General features: G+C 37.4%; 1 protein-coding gene across 1 annotated transcript; it reads left to right on the top strand.

Moving 5' to 3' along the window:
• Positions 1–630: 630 nt before the first annotated feature.
• Positions 631–15,667, top strand: rhpn1 (rhophilin, Rho GTPase binding protein 1). Its single transcript, XM_032572916.1, has 16 exons — positions 631–1,027; positions 1,198–1,300; positions 2,733–2,848; positions 6,253–6,381; positions 6,997–7,072; positions 8,207–8,284; positions 8,449–8,573; positions 8,749–8,915; positions 9,532–9,719; positions 10,044–10,200; positions 10,522–10,647; positions 10,761–10,955; positions 11,032–11,108; positions 11,839–11,985; positions 12,546–12,698; positions 12,778–15,667. The coding sequence occupies exons 1-16, from the start codon at positions 1,008–1,010 to the stop codon at positions 12,985–12,987; spliced, it is 2,067 nt and encodes a 688-aa protein (XP_032428807.1). The 5' UTR covers positions 631–1,007; the 3' UTR covers positions 12,988–15,667.
• The last annotated feature ends 35 nt before the right edge of the window (positions 15,668–15,702 follow it).

The following is a 15,702-nucleotide window of genomic DNA, read 5'->3' as shown; positions in this document are numbered from 1 at the left end:
GTTTAAAAATGACATTTCTTTTTATTAGGGTGTATTTTTTAAATGTTTAAAAAATGCAGCAAAAATCCTTTTTTTTTAAGAAAATCCTGTGAAACTGGTTAGTTTGCTCAATTGAATTCAGTTCATACTTTTAACTTTTATAATACATGAATTTTAATATATCTTTCATACGAGTGACGCCTCAAAGATTTAGGATTTTTAGGAGGACAAGGCTGCCACCTGGTGGCCAAATAAAAACATGCGCTGATCTTGCAAAAAGCAGGCATCATGTTTTTCAGAAAATAATTAATGAATTATATTATGCATTGTAGTTTATATTATAAGATTTAATTCTACTTTTAACGTATTTAATATTCGGCACAGCAGGCGAATGTGATTGTTGCTCCATATGACTGCAACTGGATATAAAACTACAGAGACGAACCGGTCAATCTTCAAATAAATTTACGATTAATTAAGAAAATAAAAGATTATAATTCTATTTCGAAAAGAAGCCTTTTAGCGGGAGCAAAGTGTTACTACTATTATTTGAGCTGTTTCTATGTGCGAGGGGAGGTTGCTGCTGCCACCGTTTTGGAGTCGGTACACAAGCCACTGCCCCTGTCGTAACCATAACAACGATCTGAGCAGAAGGAGGTGGGAGGAGTAGAAAGGGTACGCCCTAAGAAACTTGTGATTGGTCAGTTGAAGTAGCGTATCTGCCTCTTTCCTCTCTTTAATTTGCTCTGTCTTCTGTCGCATTAAAAAGCCGCTTCCTGATTGGCTACGTTTCTTCTCCTTTACCCGCCCTCGGTGAGTAATCTCTTTCAGAACTCCGTCTGAAAACAACGACAAGGCTTTATCAAGAGAAAAAGTGTTCAGCGTGGCTTGTTTTTTATGAGATAAAGGCTCACCTGCCTTTGGTCTATACTTTGTTACTTTTGGTGCGTTGCTGTTTGTACAAAGCTGGCAACGAGGCTGTAAGGGATGTAGGGGCCGTTTAAGCCGCCGGGTGTTGTTGGGTTACGATGGAGGGACCTGCCACAAGGCAAGTGGTTTACCGTTAGCTGTTAAAAGTTGTGGCTCAAGTGAATAAAACTTGTTTTGTTTGTTTGGTTTTTTTTTTAAAGTTCAAATTAAATGTGAAGTGCACACTGCTGTACAATGTGTGAATGTGAATAATGAGTTTAATAAATCCAATGTCGTTACTCTTCACAGAGACTTTGAGTTATCTCTGTCAGACGGCGCCTCGGACGACGACGACGACGACATGCCCTTGACGCTGCCAACAGACAGCAGCCACAGCGGGAGCATCCGCAAGGTGAGACACCAGAAACTCACTCTAATATGTTTCATCTGCCTGTTTGATGATTATGGCTTGCTGCTAATAAAAAACAATAAAAAACGCACAATTCTCCATCTCAGATCATTACACTGTTACAACTAATAATAATAAAAAGGTGTTTTTTTAATAGCAGAAATGTTACGCTGTGGTCTATACAGTCATAGAAGATTGCTGACTTGACACAGGTTCAGCATACAGTCACTAACTCCTCCACATAGAAGATAAGGCACAAGGGACACTGGTTGTTGTACTCAGTACTTCAGTTTATTAAGGGAAAATGGAGTGGTAGGAAAAAGGCACACAAGTTGCCATATTCAGTGTGTTAATTACTACTGAATAAGAGGTAAGGAGAAAATAAACTGGACTGGTGTTCAATGATCCAAGGTCCTCTTTCAAATTAAAGTAATTTTTGCAGATTCTTGCTTGAGCTCAAATCACCTATTTTTAGATGATTGGTAGCCGGACTATTCCAGGGGAACTTCAGGTGAAAGGTAAAGACCCTGACTAGTGTTCCAACCCGTTCTGCTGTCCAGCCCTTGTTCTGCATACTACACAAAAAACACACAAGTATTAAAAAATGAGGGAAAATCAGTAGCTTGGGCAAAATATCTAACTTTAATATATAATCCTCCCAGTAGCTTTTAAATGGAAGGACTTTTTTGGTGTATGACATATATCTTGCTTTAAAGTTAGATCATTATATTGCAGAATTAAATCCAGATCTGAGCAAAACATGTTTTTCGTTTTGATCAGTTAATCCTTTAATTTTCTAAATCAAGTGTGGACATGTTTGAAACCATTCACCTGTTGCATTACTTGACAGCTCATATTTGTGCATACCTTGTCATTTTCCTTCACTGTTAAATGAAACTGAGCATTTTGGGATGTGTGCAGTGATGGTTCACCAGTGTCTCCTCCTTTAGATGTTTTGTGCTCTGTTGTTGAGCAGCCTCTGTCCTGTTGGCTCTCTGATAGTTGAGCAGAGGTGGGAGCTCAGCCAGAATCCTAATCCACACAGGCACTTTGAGGATTACTTGACGTTCGCATGTTAAATAAACACTTTCATTGGGTGCGCAGGAATGAAACAGGGAACTGAGTACATTAAAATGAAAGAAGGTTACAAATTTCATGCTTTCAGGAGGGAAAAGGTGATTAGAAAAAGTTATGTGGAGAAGCAGAGGGAGTATTCAGCATGTTTTAAACTCCAGCCCCTGACTGATATGAACTCATTTTCTTCTCTTTTTATTATTAATAAACAAGTCTGCAGCCTACTGAAGGAAAAAAAAAAATACTTTTGGAATAATCTTAATTCTATCAAAGTAGTTAAACCAAATTCTCAGATTTGCTGCTGGATGTAAGAATCAGAAAAAAAGTTTTCTCCTCCTGTGATTTAATGTTTCACCTGTAGGGCTGTGATCCCTTCGCTCAGACTCAGCGCAGTAAACTGCAGCATCGACGAGCTCGCATCAACCAGCAGATCAACAAGGAGATGCGCATGAGAGCAGGAGCAGAGAATCTTTTTAGGTAAGCAACATGAACTTACTACACCGATGCCTTTCTTTGAACCGCACCGTTAATGTAATACATTGATCCTCTGGCAAGGCAGAAATTAGACAAAACTGACAGGAATATGAACATTTAGAACATTTTTGTTTTGCTTACCAACAGAAATTCAATTTTAAAACATTATTAAACATTAATAATTTTGATTTATTAATTTGAGAAAAATAAAACTCATTTATTCACACCAAGGACAAGAGCAGCTTAGGGATCTGGAGGGACATGTGCTATGCCAGATTTAAGCATAAACACATTTACTCTCTCAGCTGGTGCTTAGTTAGTAAAAGATATCCTAGTACAAGTGAATTAAGTGCAGAGTAGTCCCAGAGCTACATAGCAGATCTCCTACCTCATGTGTTTGATTAGTGACGGCAAGCATTACGGCAGTCCTGTTTGATAAGTTTGTCAATTATCATCACTCTAGAACTCCAACATTAAATACATAAAACTAGAAAATGTTTTTGAGACATGAGAAAACAGTTAGACAGCTTTTTTTTTAGCCAGAAAGTTTTCCTGCCGTTAAATTTTATATCTGTCTCATTAGTTACAAGTTGTGCAGCACTCAGAGTGGGAGTAAGTCATGTATCGAAAAATACAATTCATATAGAGGAAGTAAAGTCACATTTCCACTAAAATTATGTGATTGTAGGGACATTATGTGGCTCAGTGGTTAGAGCGGGTGCCCTATTTACAGACGCTATGGACATGAACGCAGCCGTCCCGAGTTCGACTCCCATCCTCGGTTACTTTTGCCGCATGTCTTTCCACCTTCTCTCTGCCTGTTCCTGTCAGATTACTTGCAAATAAATGGCTGATTTTCAGATGGTAAACTGTCTTATTGTGGTTTGTAAATCCACAGAAAAGGAGAACATTTATTTTTTGGTTGTGGTTAAATTCAAAATGTGCTTCTCTTTACAATAACATGCATAGTAAAATTAAACATTGCATTTTATCTGAAACATCCAAAAGTTACAAAGCAGTTTCTTTGTGTGTTACTGTAAATCTACTAGTACAGTAAAATCTCCCAGGTTATTTTTAACTGTGCATCTGTACAAATAAAAGTCAACTAGTAGAATTAGAAAAGATTTCCTTTATCAGGCGAGTTTTTAATGTAAATGTTTCCAGAGGTGTGCCTGTGTAATCAGATGCTGTGGTTGACTAAAAAAGCAAACTCTGCCAGGTCTCAGTTTGGTTGAAGTGAACTCTGAAACAGTTTGAACTCATATGTGAATGCCAAGAGGACCGGAGACCGCTTCACAAAGCGGAAGCGGACTATGGTGGAAGGAATTCTGGGTAAATAGAACCAAAACAAACGCACATGTCTAGTGCTAGCGGGAGAAATGACTTATGGTCTTTTGCCAAAGACAAAAGAGAAATCCTAGAAACTCTAAAATACCAATTTTTGTTTAGATTTTACAAAGAAGAAAGTTGTGCTCATGTCTTCCTCTTCAAAGCTTCAGAGATTTTGTGTTGCTTCTTTCAGTAGTTTTGGGTGCAGCGCCTCCACAGCTGAGGGGTGAACAGGTTTTTTCAAAGGGTTTAGTAATGAAACTGAACTGGACCAGCTGAAAATGTAACAAATGTAGCAATTGTGGTCCAGCTAAGTCTACAAATCATATTGTACACTGGTTTCTGTGTTGTTTGTGATTTGTGAAATTTTTTGGATTTGATTCTTTGTTTAATCATTTCATTTTTTCTTTGAAATGATTAATCACACATTAGAGCTGGCAGTTTTTTTTTAAGCTGTTGTGTTAAAACGTGATGACTCAGTTCTGTGCAGATAATGAAAAAAAGCACAAAAAAAAAGCACTCCTGCGCCTTCTTTTTGGACGCTTGGTCACAGAGACAAAGAGGACCCCCACACAGCCCGGCAGCCTGTAATCAGCCAGCTTTGTGTCCGCCTCCCGTCCTGTTCCCATGCAGAGATTCCCAGTGAGTTTCACTGAGCTCATCCCCCCACTCATCTGGCTGGCAACCTCCCCCTTCATAGTTTGTTAGTGTGTGTTTGGTTATTCACCATGCAGTTTTACTCACTGAAACTGTTGGGAAACTGGCTTGTTTTTAGGAGTGCTGTCCTGTGGGAGGTGTTCAGTGATTCTTGATGTTTAACAAAGACTGGTGTTAGTAATATGCCACGCTTTCAGGTTTCCTCTTAAAACTTCATGATCTCTGATTTCTCTTAGGTGAGTTAGTCAGGGTTTGTTTTTTTTACCCGATGTTCGTGCAGGGGTGTGTAAATGAAGGGGATATTTGGCAGCCTATGTAAAGCTGACTAATCAGATTGCCTTTGGCGTGAGACTAGATAAATGTGTATGCTTGTGTGCCTGTTGAGACTTGAGATGGGAGTGACCAGTAAAGAGACTGTTAAATGTTGAATTAACCCTGCTGGTCCTTTGTTTTTTCATTTTTTATACCCAAAGTAGAAAGAAAATAAGACTCTTTAGTTGTTTGTTTATTCCAAGTTGTACAGTTATTACAAGACTCGCCAATATTATTGCAAATCACATGATTCCCCAATATTATGCAATCCACATTTTCTTTTTGTTTTGTAAACTAAAAAAACAGTTGGAGAGTTAGAAATTAATATATATGAGGACTGAAGTTAATAACATCCATGAAAGGAAATTGGGGGAAAAAAAAGAAAATTGCTAAATGTTTTTTCACTGACAGATTACATGGAGAAGCGAATGAAGTCAGACAGTGCTGACAAGGAAAGACCCTATGATCAAAGTGTTGTAAAATTGTACAGCTTCAGCTCCTTACACTTATTAATTCATCTACAAGCTGCATGTTTTTTAATAAATGTCCTCCAAATATAGTGGAGGTGTTTGCTATTCTGTGTTAGCACTGGTGTTAACTTTATTTCAGCCTGTTCATATGTGCTTATTCAGTCATTGAGTTTGGGAGGTGGAATAATTTCTTTGCCAAACCCAATGATTCCTGAGACTTCCTGGAACAACAGTGTGAGCTGGCTTTGCTCTGTGCCAAGTCTGTGTTTAGAGAACAGTAGAGGCTCTGATCGACTAATAGGACAGTGGAGTTACCCAATAATAGTAAATCCATATGTTGTTTTTTTAACTGTGTGAAAAAAAGTGGTCCATAAAATAAAATTAATTTGAATTACACTGTGTGCACTATTATTAAGTAAGCGAGGAATATGACCATATGCATTTCTGAACCCCAAACTGTAAAAATATGCACATGCCTATTAGATTTAAGCAAGCGGTGTGTTTTCAACACCCTACATTAAGGTGTGCATATTTATTAGGCAGCTTCTATTATATCACGAGTACTTTTGTAGGGGAACAGACAAGGGGGTTTCTGTTGTTAATTGTTCCTGTTTTTATTTTTTTTATTTTATTTTGCAGGGCAACAACCAACAACAAGGTGAAGGAGACGGTGGCTCTGGAGCTCAGTTTTGTCAACTCCAACCTGCAGCTGCTCAAAGAAGAGCTGGAAGAGCTGAACAGCAACATGGAGGTCTACCAGACAGACAGGTAGTCACACAGACACAGTTCATGGTCTGTTTGTTGCATGCAATTTAGGCCACACTCATCAAACTAATTACAATGGGCAAAAACAAGTGGATTGTCTTTTTTTATGGTCACACTCTGTTTAGGTTGCATATCCGTCTACAGTTATATTTGTGATGATTTGTGCTTTAAACTTTCAAAGTAATATATTTCTTCCTTAGAAAGGATCATTTTAGGTCTAATTTAGATTGCTCTTACAGTTGGGTGTTCAGTAATTATGCCAGTAATTTGCAGCTATAGAGATGCAAATTTTGTCTGTCAGTAAGTTTTCTTCCCTCCACAGTCCAAGGTCAGGGCCAGGATAAAGCCCCCCATTTGTGTCATTAATGACCCCATCACATGCATGCATGCTTTGTTTGCAGTGCTATTTAATGGTGGGGGCTTATCTCAGGGTTGAGCGGCCTGTGAGGCTTAATAATTGGCTTTAACATTGCTTGTTAGCAGGATCAGTCAGAGAGTGGAGCCCCCTGCTGGGTTTTAAGATGAGCAGATGGCGGTGTGGACTTGTCTTCTGTTTGAAACCTGCTTAGTGCTTACGTATGACTAAGATCCACAACGTGTATTTATGTCTGTCTACAGTGATGCCATCAGTGTTCCCATGATCCCCCTTGGCCTTAAAGAAACCAAAGAAGTGGACTTTACTGTTCCCATCCAGGTGAGAGTGTTATTATGATCATTATTCAGCTTTTTGTTCATGAAAAAAACATTTTGCCTGATAAATTTTGCTCTTTTGTAAGAAGAGCTCGATTTAACTAATTATGGACCTGATTTTCCAAACAGCTGATTGGATGAAGCATTTGAGCGAAAGGCACACAATTGGATTATCCAAGTGGAACCACAGGAAAACACTCTGTTAATTTAGGTGTCCAATATTTGAGCCAATCAGCAGACCTCTAAGAAAAATCTTAAATCTTAGCGTGGTGAGATGAACCCTCGATCAGATAATCTTTAGATCTTCCATATCCTAAAGAAATAAATGTTCATTACAAGTTAACCAGTTCCTATTCCAGTTTAAACTGGTTTCAGACCAGTGAAGAGTCTCTACACACATAGATCCTTAACCTGCTTATTAACATTAAACTTGTTTAACTTTCTAATTTACTCATAAGAAGGCTGTTCTTTTATCTCTACATATAACTGCAAAAGCAGTTCAACTGTGACTGTCAAGTTAGAAAATCATTAAAGTCTGAAATTATTTCAGTTAAAATATTAAATTTTTATAAGCAAAAGTATAAGTAAACCTCAAATATTTGCTTATACACAGACTGATTGTGTATTATAATAATTTCTTGCTGTTAAGTTTAATGATCATATTTTACAGCTTATTGAAAAAGAAAATTTGGTCTCAGAAATCTTAATTATACATAAAACCAAAAAAGGATTTTCACTCCTGAAGCACTTTATGTACCTCTACCCTTAAATGGATTTTGCTTCACAGTCCTCTTAAGCCTGCAGTGATGCATGTTTGTACTGCACCTTTTAGCATAACACATTTTTCTTCCTCTCAATTTTCTGTTTATATGCTGAACAGGAAGATTTTGAATCATTGAGATACGCCTGTGCATCATTTTCTCTCTTGATGAAGGATTCTTCTTACTGTGTTTAATGCAACAAGATCTGTTTCAGTTTTGATATATTAAGTCAAGATTGTGCAGCAATAAGAGAATCTTTTTTTTGTCTTCTACCTAAGGATAGCTGAAATTTGTGCGGCACAGAATCCTCTTTTGCTTGTTGAAGCTATATAAACACATAAAAACAATGAGTTTCTTTTATCTCTCCTCTGTTGTAGGATTTCATCTGTGAGCACTACAGGGAGGACAGCAGTCTGTATGACAAGGAGATCAAAGAGATGATTGAACTCAGACAGGTTCATAAAAGCACCATCACTGTTTTATACACAGCCGACCTCCCAGAGGTTCAATATTGGAATTGCTTCCATGAAATTGAGAAACACCCAATGATCAACAGTGATGGACATTAGCAGGGATTTTGTATATCTGTTACAATTCAGTTTTTTTTTCTGTTTGTCAGGCGATGCGCACACCCAGTCGAAACCAGGCTGGACTAGAACTGCTGATGGAGTACTACAATCAGCTGTACTATGTGGACCAACGCTTCTTCTCCTCACACAGGAACCTGGGCATTCACTTTCACTGGTACAACATGTTCACTCTCATTAAAAATCTGGGAAATTATCCTCACTTATACATCACCTTTAAGGCGATTACCATTAATATGACCATATAGAACCAGCCAGAAGTGGACGTAATGTCTTTAATTTTGAACTCTTTAGGTATTTATTTCAATTAATGCAAACTCATAATACCTCAGGTACGACTCTCTGACGGGGGTCCCGTCGTCCCAGCGTGCGCTGGCTTTTGAGAAGGGAAGCGTGCTGTTCAACATCGGAGCCCTGCACACTCAGATCGGAGCGCGGCAGGATCGCTCCGCTACAACCAGCATCGACAAGGCCGTAGATGCCTTTCAGCGAGCTGCAGGTGCTGACAGAGTTCACATTTACAAAAACACCTCAGATATTTAATTCAATTGTTTTGTGAGACTTGTGTAAAAGAGGCGCAATGGAAGAATCTCTGAAGTTGTGCTGAGTAATCTTCCACTGAAACTGCATTTTCTTTTTCTTTTTACCTTAGATCTAATTTTAATTTAATGCCTAAACTGTTTTCTATTCCACTACATGTAGCCAATCATTAGGATTATCAATATGTAGATTTAAAACATAGTTTTAATTCATTGAATATTATTAGAATTTTTAATTGAGAAATTGATTTATAAGTTACCATTGTTATAAATGATACATTTTACTAAATTTAGCCAATTTTTAAACAAAAAAGATAAAAAATATTTGTAACTAAGTTTTATCTTATTTTTACAAAAACATAAATATGATTAAGACATGAATATGTCTTTGTAAAAGGAGACATTTAACACTACTGTGTGTTATTGTGCTCTGTCGTTCACAATCCCACAGTCAAGGTAATTTTAGGGAGACTTTGATGTTCCTTCTCTTTGAGTTTTTCTGTCTTTTTCTGCTGTTGTGCAAAATCTTTAATCTGATGTTTCACATTCTGAGATACTGCCTTCATTGTCCATTAGGTGCATTTAATTACCTTAAGGAGAACTTCTCAAATGCTCCAAGTCTGGACATGAGCGCTCTGTCTCTCAGCATGCTGGTTCGCTTAATGGTTGCCCAGGTGCAGGAGTGTGTGTTTGAACGCATCACAATCACCTCGCGGGACACTAAGTTTACCTCCCAACTCCAGCTGGCACAAGAAGCTGCACAGGTGAGTTAACTTTGCTTTCTGTGTATCATTCAATAAACATCATCAGTGTTTTGAGTCTAGTAGAAAATGATGTGTCAAAGCACATGTTCACAATCTTTACCTGCTGCTTTGTGAACTCAAAAGAGCTTCAGAGAAACATCCTGTTGGTGGATGCATTTCCAGACCGGAAGAAACAGAAATAATCTTTACATGCAATAAAAAGACTTTGGATCTTCAATAATTTGAAAACACAATCAAGATTTATTTAGCTACTTTTGCCTAAGGATGCAATTTGCCAATTTGTTTCCTTTGCAACACACACTTTCTTTACACTATGTTCTGCAGGTGTCGGATGTTTACTCGCTGGTGCACCAGACGATGACACAACCCCTGATGAAGGACTATGTGCCATTTTCATGGGCTTCCATGGTTCAGGTCAAATCTGAACACTTCCGTGCTCTTTCACACTATTATGCTGCTGCTGCGCTCTGCGACCACACAGGTAAGGAGATACCAAGATTGTTATTTAGTTTAGCTGTTTTGGCCTCGACTGAAATCACTTTGTACTGAGGAGTTTATTCCTTTTATCTATAAACCTGAAAAACATAATGAATATTTAAGGTAGAATAGGAACCTTAAATATTACTGCTGTTTAGAAATTTTTGAAATGTGGGTTTTGTGATATTAACATTGTGTAAAAAGACAAAGAACTTTTCTTGTTCCTCTCTGACGTTGTCACTGAAGCGCATCACTTCACAATCCCACCACACCTGGTTCCGACAACGCATCTGAACTTAACTTGTTGTATCATTTCCTCCTTTAGTATCTTCTGACGGAGAGGAGTGTGATGAGGAGTCAGACAAGGCCTTCCTCAAGTTTTATGTCAACATTGCTTCAGGGCAAACTCTCAGCCAGATCCTACAGGATCCTGAAAAAAGGCGAAAGCTCGGTGAGGCTACATGTTTCAGAAATCTGCTCTCAGCAGGAATTACATCACTGTCAACATGGACTTAGTGGAGATTTATCACTCACTTCTTTAAAATCGTTTGTGGTGACATGAAGGTAAAGCCCACCTTCGGCGTGCGGTTATGAGGCACGAGGAGGCCATGCGTGTCCACAGTCTGTGTAAGATCCTGAGGAAGATGGACATCCTGCAGGACGTTCTATGTCAAACACACAAACGTTCCTTGGAGAAGTACTTGGAGCTGGACCGCGAAGATGACTTTGATGAAATAGCAGAAGCCCCAGAGATACAAGGTGAGAACTTTTTATAAATGCAGTGTTGCAGTTAAGCAATTCATAAATAACTAAGTGTGACTACTTATGTTTGCAGCTTATACTCAGCAGAAACCAGACATCACTCCACCAAGCTTCACTACAGTCCAGGTTTCTGACATCTTTCAAAGACTGGTGAGGAAGAGAAAGCCTCTTTTTAGATATGGGAGACATCAAATTGATGCTTTTTTGAATCAGGTGTATAATTTGTCTCTATGATTTCTTTCATTTATTTCAAGGGGAATTATGAGAGCCCACAGTTTGTAGCAAGCAGTTGCTATTTGGCTACAGTTGTAATAAAACTGTTGAATAATTTGTAATAATTCATACTTGCAAGACTAGTACAAAATATCAGTCAGTTTGAAGATAGAGCTCAAAGAATGGCTTAACCAGATGAAATTTAGGGTTTTGAAATGGTTTAATTGAACTTTAGAATGAAGTCTGACCAAAATTTGATGAAGTTGCCAGAAGATGGAGATAATGTGGATAATAAATAAACTCAGTGTGATATTTTTGGAGAAGTTTTTGGAGGCAGAGTGAGCAAATATTTCTAAGTCAAGACATGACATGCTTCAGTAAACTATTATTATAAGGGCAAACATTTATCCCTATAATAATAAGGATGCTTCAGCTTCAGCTTTTTTAACATATTAGTTTGTTTTTTCAATTGATCTTGACATAATAAATGTCACATTAGATGGTTTGGATTAACATTACATTTAAGTTTATTTGATAGGGACAGACACGCATCACAAAAACTGGATCTTTTAACAAGGGTGTGGACACTTTAGAAAGACACTGTATATATTTATTTAGAAATAATCAAAAACATGACAGTCAGACAGAAATGTTTCCTGTGTTGCAGGGCCCCTTGTCAGTGTTCTGTGCAAGGGCCCGCTGGGGGCCCCCAAGGGTAATCTCCCTGCAGAAAAGAGAAGGTGGGATGGGTCTCACACTTCGAGGGGACTCCCCTGTCTTGGTTGCTGGAGTCGTACCTGGAGGCTGTGCAGAGGTGAGACTAACTGCATGTGTTAAGGATCCAAGCCTTACGAAGAACTAAATAAAAACAAGATGAATCCTCTGGAAAGTATTTGTTTGCATAAAATGTATTGACGAGAAGTTCTTGATGCTTAAATAATGTATTAACGATCGGTCATGGAACTAAAAGGAACCAAGTGTTTGATTGGCTGGTGTCTTCCTTACCACAGAAAAATCCTAGTGAAATGGTGAAAACAGACTATATGTTCAACTTTTATTAAATAAAGAATAAAGTTTCAGAACAAAAAGTAAGAGATGAGGATGATGAAAATTATGTAAAAAAAATATGCACCAATCAGAATTTTGTCCAATCTATCTAGTTTTTCAGCAAAAAAATGTGTTAGTTTACTTTAGTTTCCATGACTTGATAGAATCTGTTTGAGCGGGAAAAAGATCAAATTGTTAAGTTTTCTTACTTGTTGGTCACTGATCAAGGCAGATCAACTGAAAATTCAACCACCAGCCAATTTCTAGTAAACACTAGATATTTGTTACAGAGAATGTAAAATTAAATTAAATGTGTTTTATGTTCAGGAGGCAGGACTAAGAGAGGGAGACTACATTGTAGCAGTGGATGGACAAGACTGTAAGTGGGCCAAACATGGGGAGGTGGTCCTCATGCTGACAAGCAGCAGTGACGGAGAAGTAGAGATCAGTGTGGTGACGTTACACTCACATGACACACAGGTAAATGTGACGATTTGTGTGCAGCAGGTGCAGATCTGAGAGAGAAATTGTATTGGATAAATCATATTTGTTCATGCAGGTGGAGAGAAAGGCGGCCATGTTGTCCCACAACAGAGACAAAGAAAACAGTCGCCAAAGGCTGCTGGGCGGGGCCAAGGGACAGAGCTCCGCCTCCTTGTTGAACTGGAACAGGAAGAAAAAGAGGGAAGGCAGCGGTGTCGCCAAGAAACTGGGAAGCACTTTTAGTTTGTCTTTTGGAAATATCCGTGACACGGAGGCCATGTACTGAGGCGGGACTGTGGAGGAATCACTCAGGGACCCACAACAGCAGAGAAGGTACGGTGTGCAGCAACAGTTGGTGCCGAGCAAAGGAGCTCAAGCATAGAAAGGCAAGTCTCTCTGGAGAACTGGACAATTTTTTAAGTCAAAATGTGAGTTTGTTAGGCAAAACCTGCCTATAAAGAAGCTGTGACATAATCATGGAATGAAAAAGTCTACTTTAAAACATCGTGGCTTTGTTTTTACCTTGCATACTTTTTAAAAATTTGTTTGTATCAGCAGATAAAATCCATATTTTCTCTGCTGTAAATTTACTGTTTCTACAAATGACACTTATGGAAATCATAAGAGAATAACGAGACCAGATGGCAGCAACAGCACTAAAGGGAGTTTCAGTATTATTGAAAAAATAGGTTATTTTCTCCAGCTAAGAAAGCCTCAGTGGTTGCATCCTTAAGTTTTCAGTACATACTGTACCAAGGTACGCTGTGAGGGTTGAAAAATGTGTTGTTAGTTGAAAAGGTTTTTGTTCTTGATTTTAGGGTAGCTAAAATCACCCTCACTTAAAAAAAATTAAGTCAAAAGACAAATCAATCACACATTTCTTACTTAAAAAAGTTGAATGATGTTTTCATTTTATTTTCAATCTTTGTCATTATCAGCATCAGCCTCTTGTATGCAGGTCTTGGAATAAGACACTTATCATCAAACGAGGGAATATATTGTACTCTATATACAAACCCGTTTGATTTGATTTTTTTTTACTACAAAAGAAAATCCAGATCCAGAAAAGATAAATCTATTACATTGCTGAAGAAGCCTACAGGGATTGTGATTAAGAATTAGAAACAGTATAAATATTTAATGTTGTATTATAAGCCAATGGTGCTGACTGTGTTTTAATGAATTAAAACATTATGAGAAGATTTAAATTCATTGTTGTAATGCAGCTGTTAATCTGCTCGTTTAGCACAGACAGAAAAAATAGTTGCTGAGGAAGGCAAATATTGAGGAAAAAACATAAAAGAGTAATATTTGAAGAGAGGAGTTATCAATTTAAAGCTTCTAATCAGATCAATTTCCAGTTCAAACTACAGGGGGCGCCCTTTCACATTAACCGGACAAAAAAAAGCAATAACAAACTGTTGCTCTGACTGCAAATGACTCAAGTTTTCTACATCATTTTTGACAAGGGTATGCAGTAAGCCACCCTGAGAGGAGAACCTCACTCAGCACTTAAAAAAAACACTAATGCATTGTTCTAAAATCCTAAACAGAGCATCAGTTACTGATTGTGCTTCTTGGTACTATATCTGGTAAACATTACAGTAGATATATAAGACTTAGTTATGTCTCGAATTCCTACACATTTTGTAAAAGTATTAAATTTGCTTTATTTTACCATTACTTTCCATATATAGGCATGGAAAACAGAAAATGAAGTATGGAAAGATATATTTTGAGACTGTTTTTCTCTTTGTACTTGAGTTAAAGATGAAAATTTTTTATCTTTTGGTAAATAATTACTCAAAGAACTAGATGTCTTCATTTATTGCAAACTTTGTGCACCAGGCCAAATTATAATAGGAAACAATTTAAGAGCAAACCATATGTATAAAATGTAATTTAAGGGTTGACCCTGCTCTAAGGCATAATGTAGCTTTTTCATTTGGTTTTACAATAGGAAGAAATTGGCAGGAACTGTGGCTTTAAATGTTTTGATGAAAAGTCAGTCACTATGTACCCTTGAAAACGTGAAAATGCCCTAACAGTCAACTGGACGAGAAGGGAAATTTATGAATGAACTCTGGATTATGGTACTACTCAGGTTACTCTGAGAATATTCTGTTACCATGGCGATGAGAAACATCTCTTAGTTTGGATGACTATGGCGTGACGCTCAACTCTCCTTGTAATAATTGTTTAGTTAATTTCTCTTTAGATTATAAGCACTTGAATTTTCATTTGTTTTGTATTTTTTTTGTAGTTTAGACATCGTTAATGCACTGTGAGAATTTTTTTGTTTTTTTGTAGCTTTATTGTTACAATAAACTCACACTGAGGCTGTGATTTGTCTGGTGAAGTATTTCATGTGGTGCGACTATTCCAATGTCAACAGTGGGTTTTTTGTATGTATTTGTGAGTTGAGTCACTGTTTGTTTCTTTAGTTGAGGATGTTAATGGAAAAATAATTTTCATTGTTTTTTTAAATTTTAACAACTAAAACAGCCTCATAGTATGGCTTGTTTCAGGTAAATTTCTCCCGTCAAAATGTGTCGTTTCACTTGAGTTGGTTTTCAGAGCGATAGTCTTCCGTATACACAGATGAAGCACACAAATGTTTTGGATGTTTTCTTTAGTTTGGGTTTCATAAAAATCTAACATTCACCCCAAAAGTACAATTTGTAACAGTTTCAAAATGAAAGCCTGTTTTGCTTTATGTTAAATTCAATATCTTATTGTCAACAACTTTGAAGACAGTATTTCAGTCTTTTTGGTTTTAGACACTTCAATGTTCTGTTTCTAAATCTGGTATTGTCGTTTTGTATGAAAAAAGTCAGTCATCATAAATTGAATTCATGTTTGTATGTCTGACAATCCCTAACAGTTAGGGGTGTGCACTGTCTTTGATGTATAGAATGCCATCAAATTGATAAATAAACACATAGTTCACTTATGAGAAAACTGAACCCAATATTGAATTGTTTTATATAAATGAAAAGTC

This window comes from Xiphophorus hellerii, chromosome 9, assembly GCF_003331165.1.
Source record: "Xiphophorus hellerii strain 12219 chromosome 9, Xiphophorus_hellerii-4.1, whole genome shotgun sequence".
Taxonomy (NCBI): domain Eukaryota; kingdom Metazoa; phylum Chordata; class Actinopteri; order Cyprinodontiformes; family Poeciliidae; genus Xiphophorus; species Xiphophorus hellerii.
Note: the sequence above shows the minus strand (reverse complement) of the source record. Positions and strands in the feature narration are given on the sequence as shown.

What these genes read in the sequence shown, in the direction of transcription:
- rhpn1 (XM_032572916.1), top strand. Translation starts at nt 1,008, where the DNA reads ATGGAGGGACCTGCCACAAG. An exon ending in ACTTTACTGTTCCCATCCAG is followed by an intron (nt 7,073 to 8,206) that starts GTGAGAGTGTTA and finishes CCTCTGTTGTAG; the next exon opens with GATTTCATCTGTGAGCACTA. An exon ending in TGAAAAAAGGCGAAAGCTCG is followed by an intron (nt 10,648 to 10,760) that starts GTGAGGCTACAT and finishes GGTGACATGAAG; the next exon opens with GTAAAGCCCACCTTCGGCGT.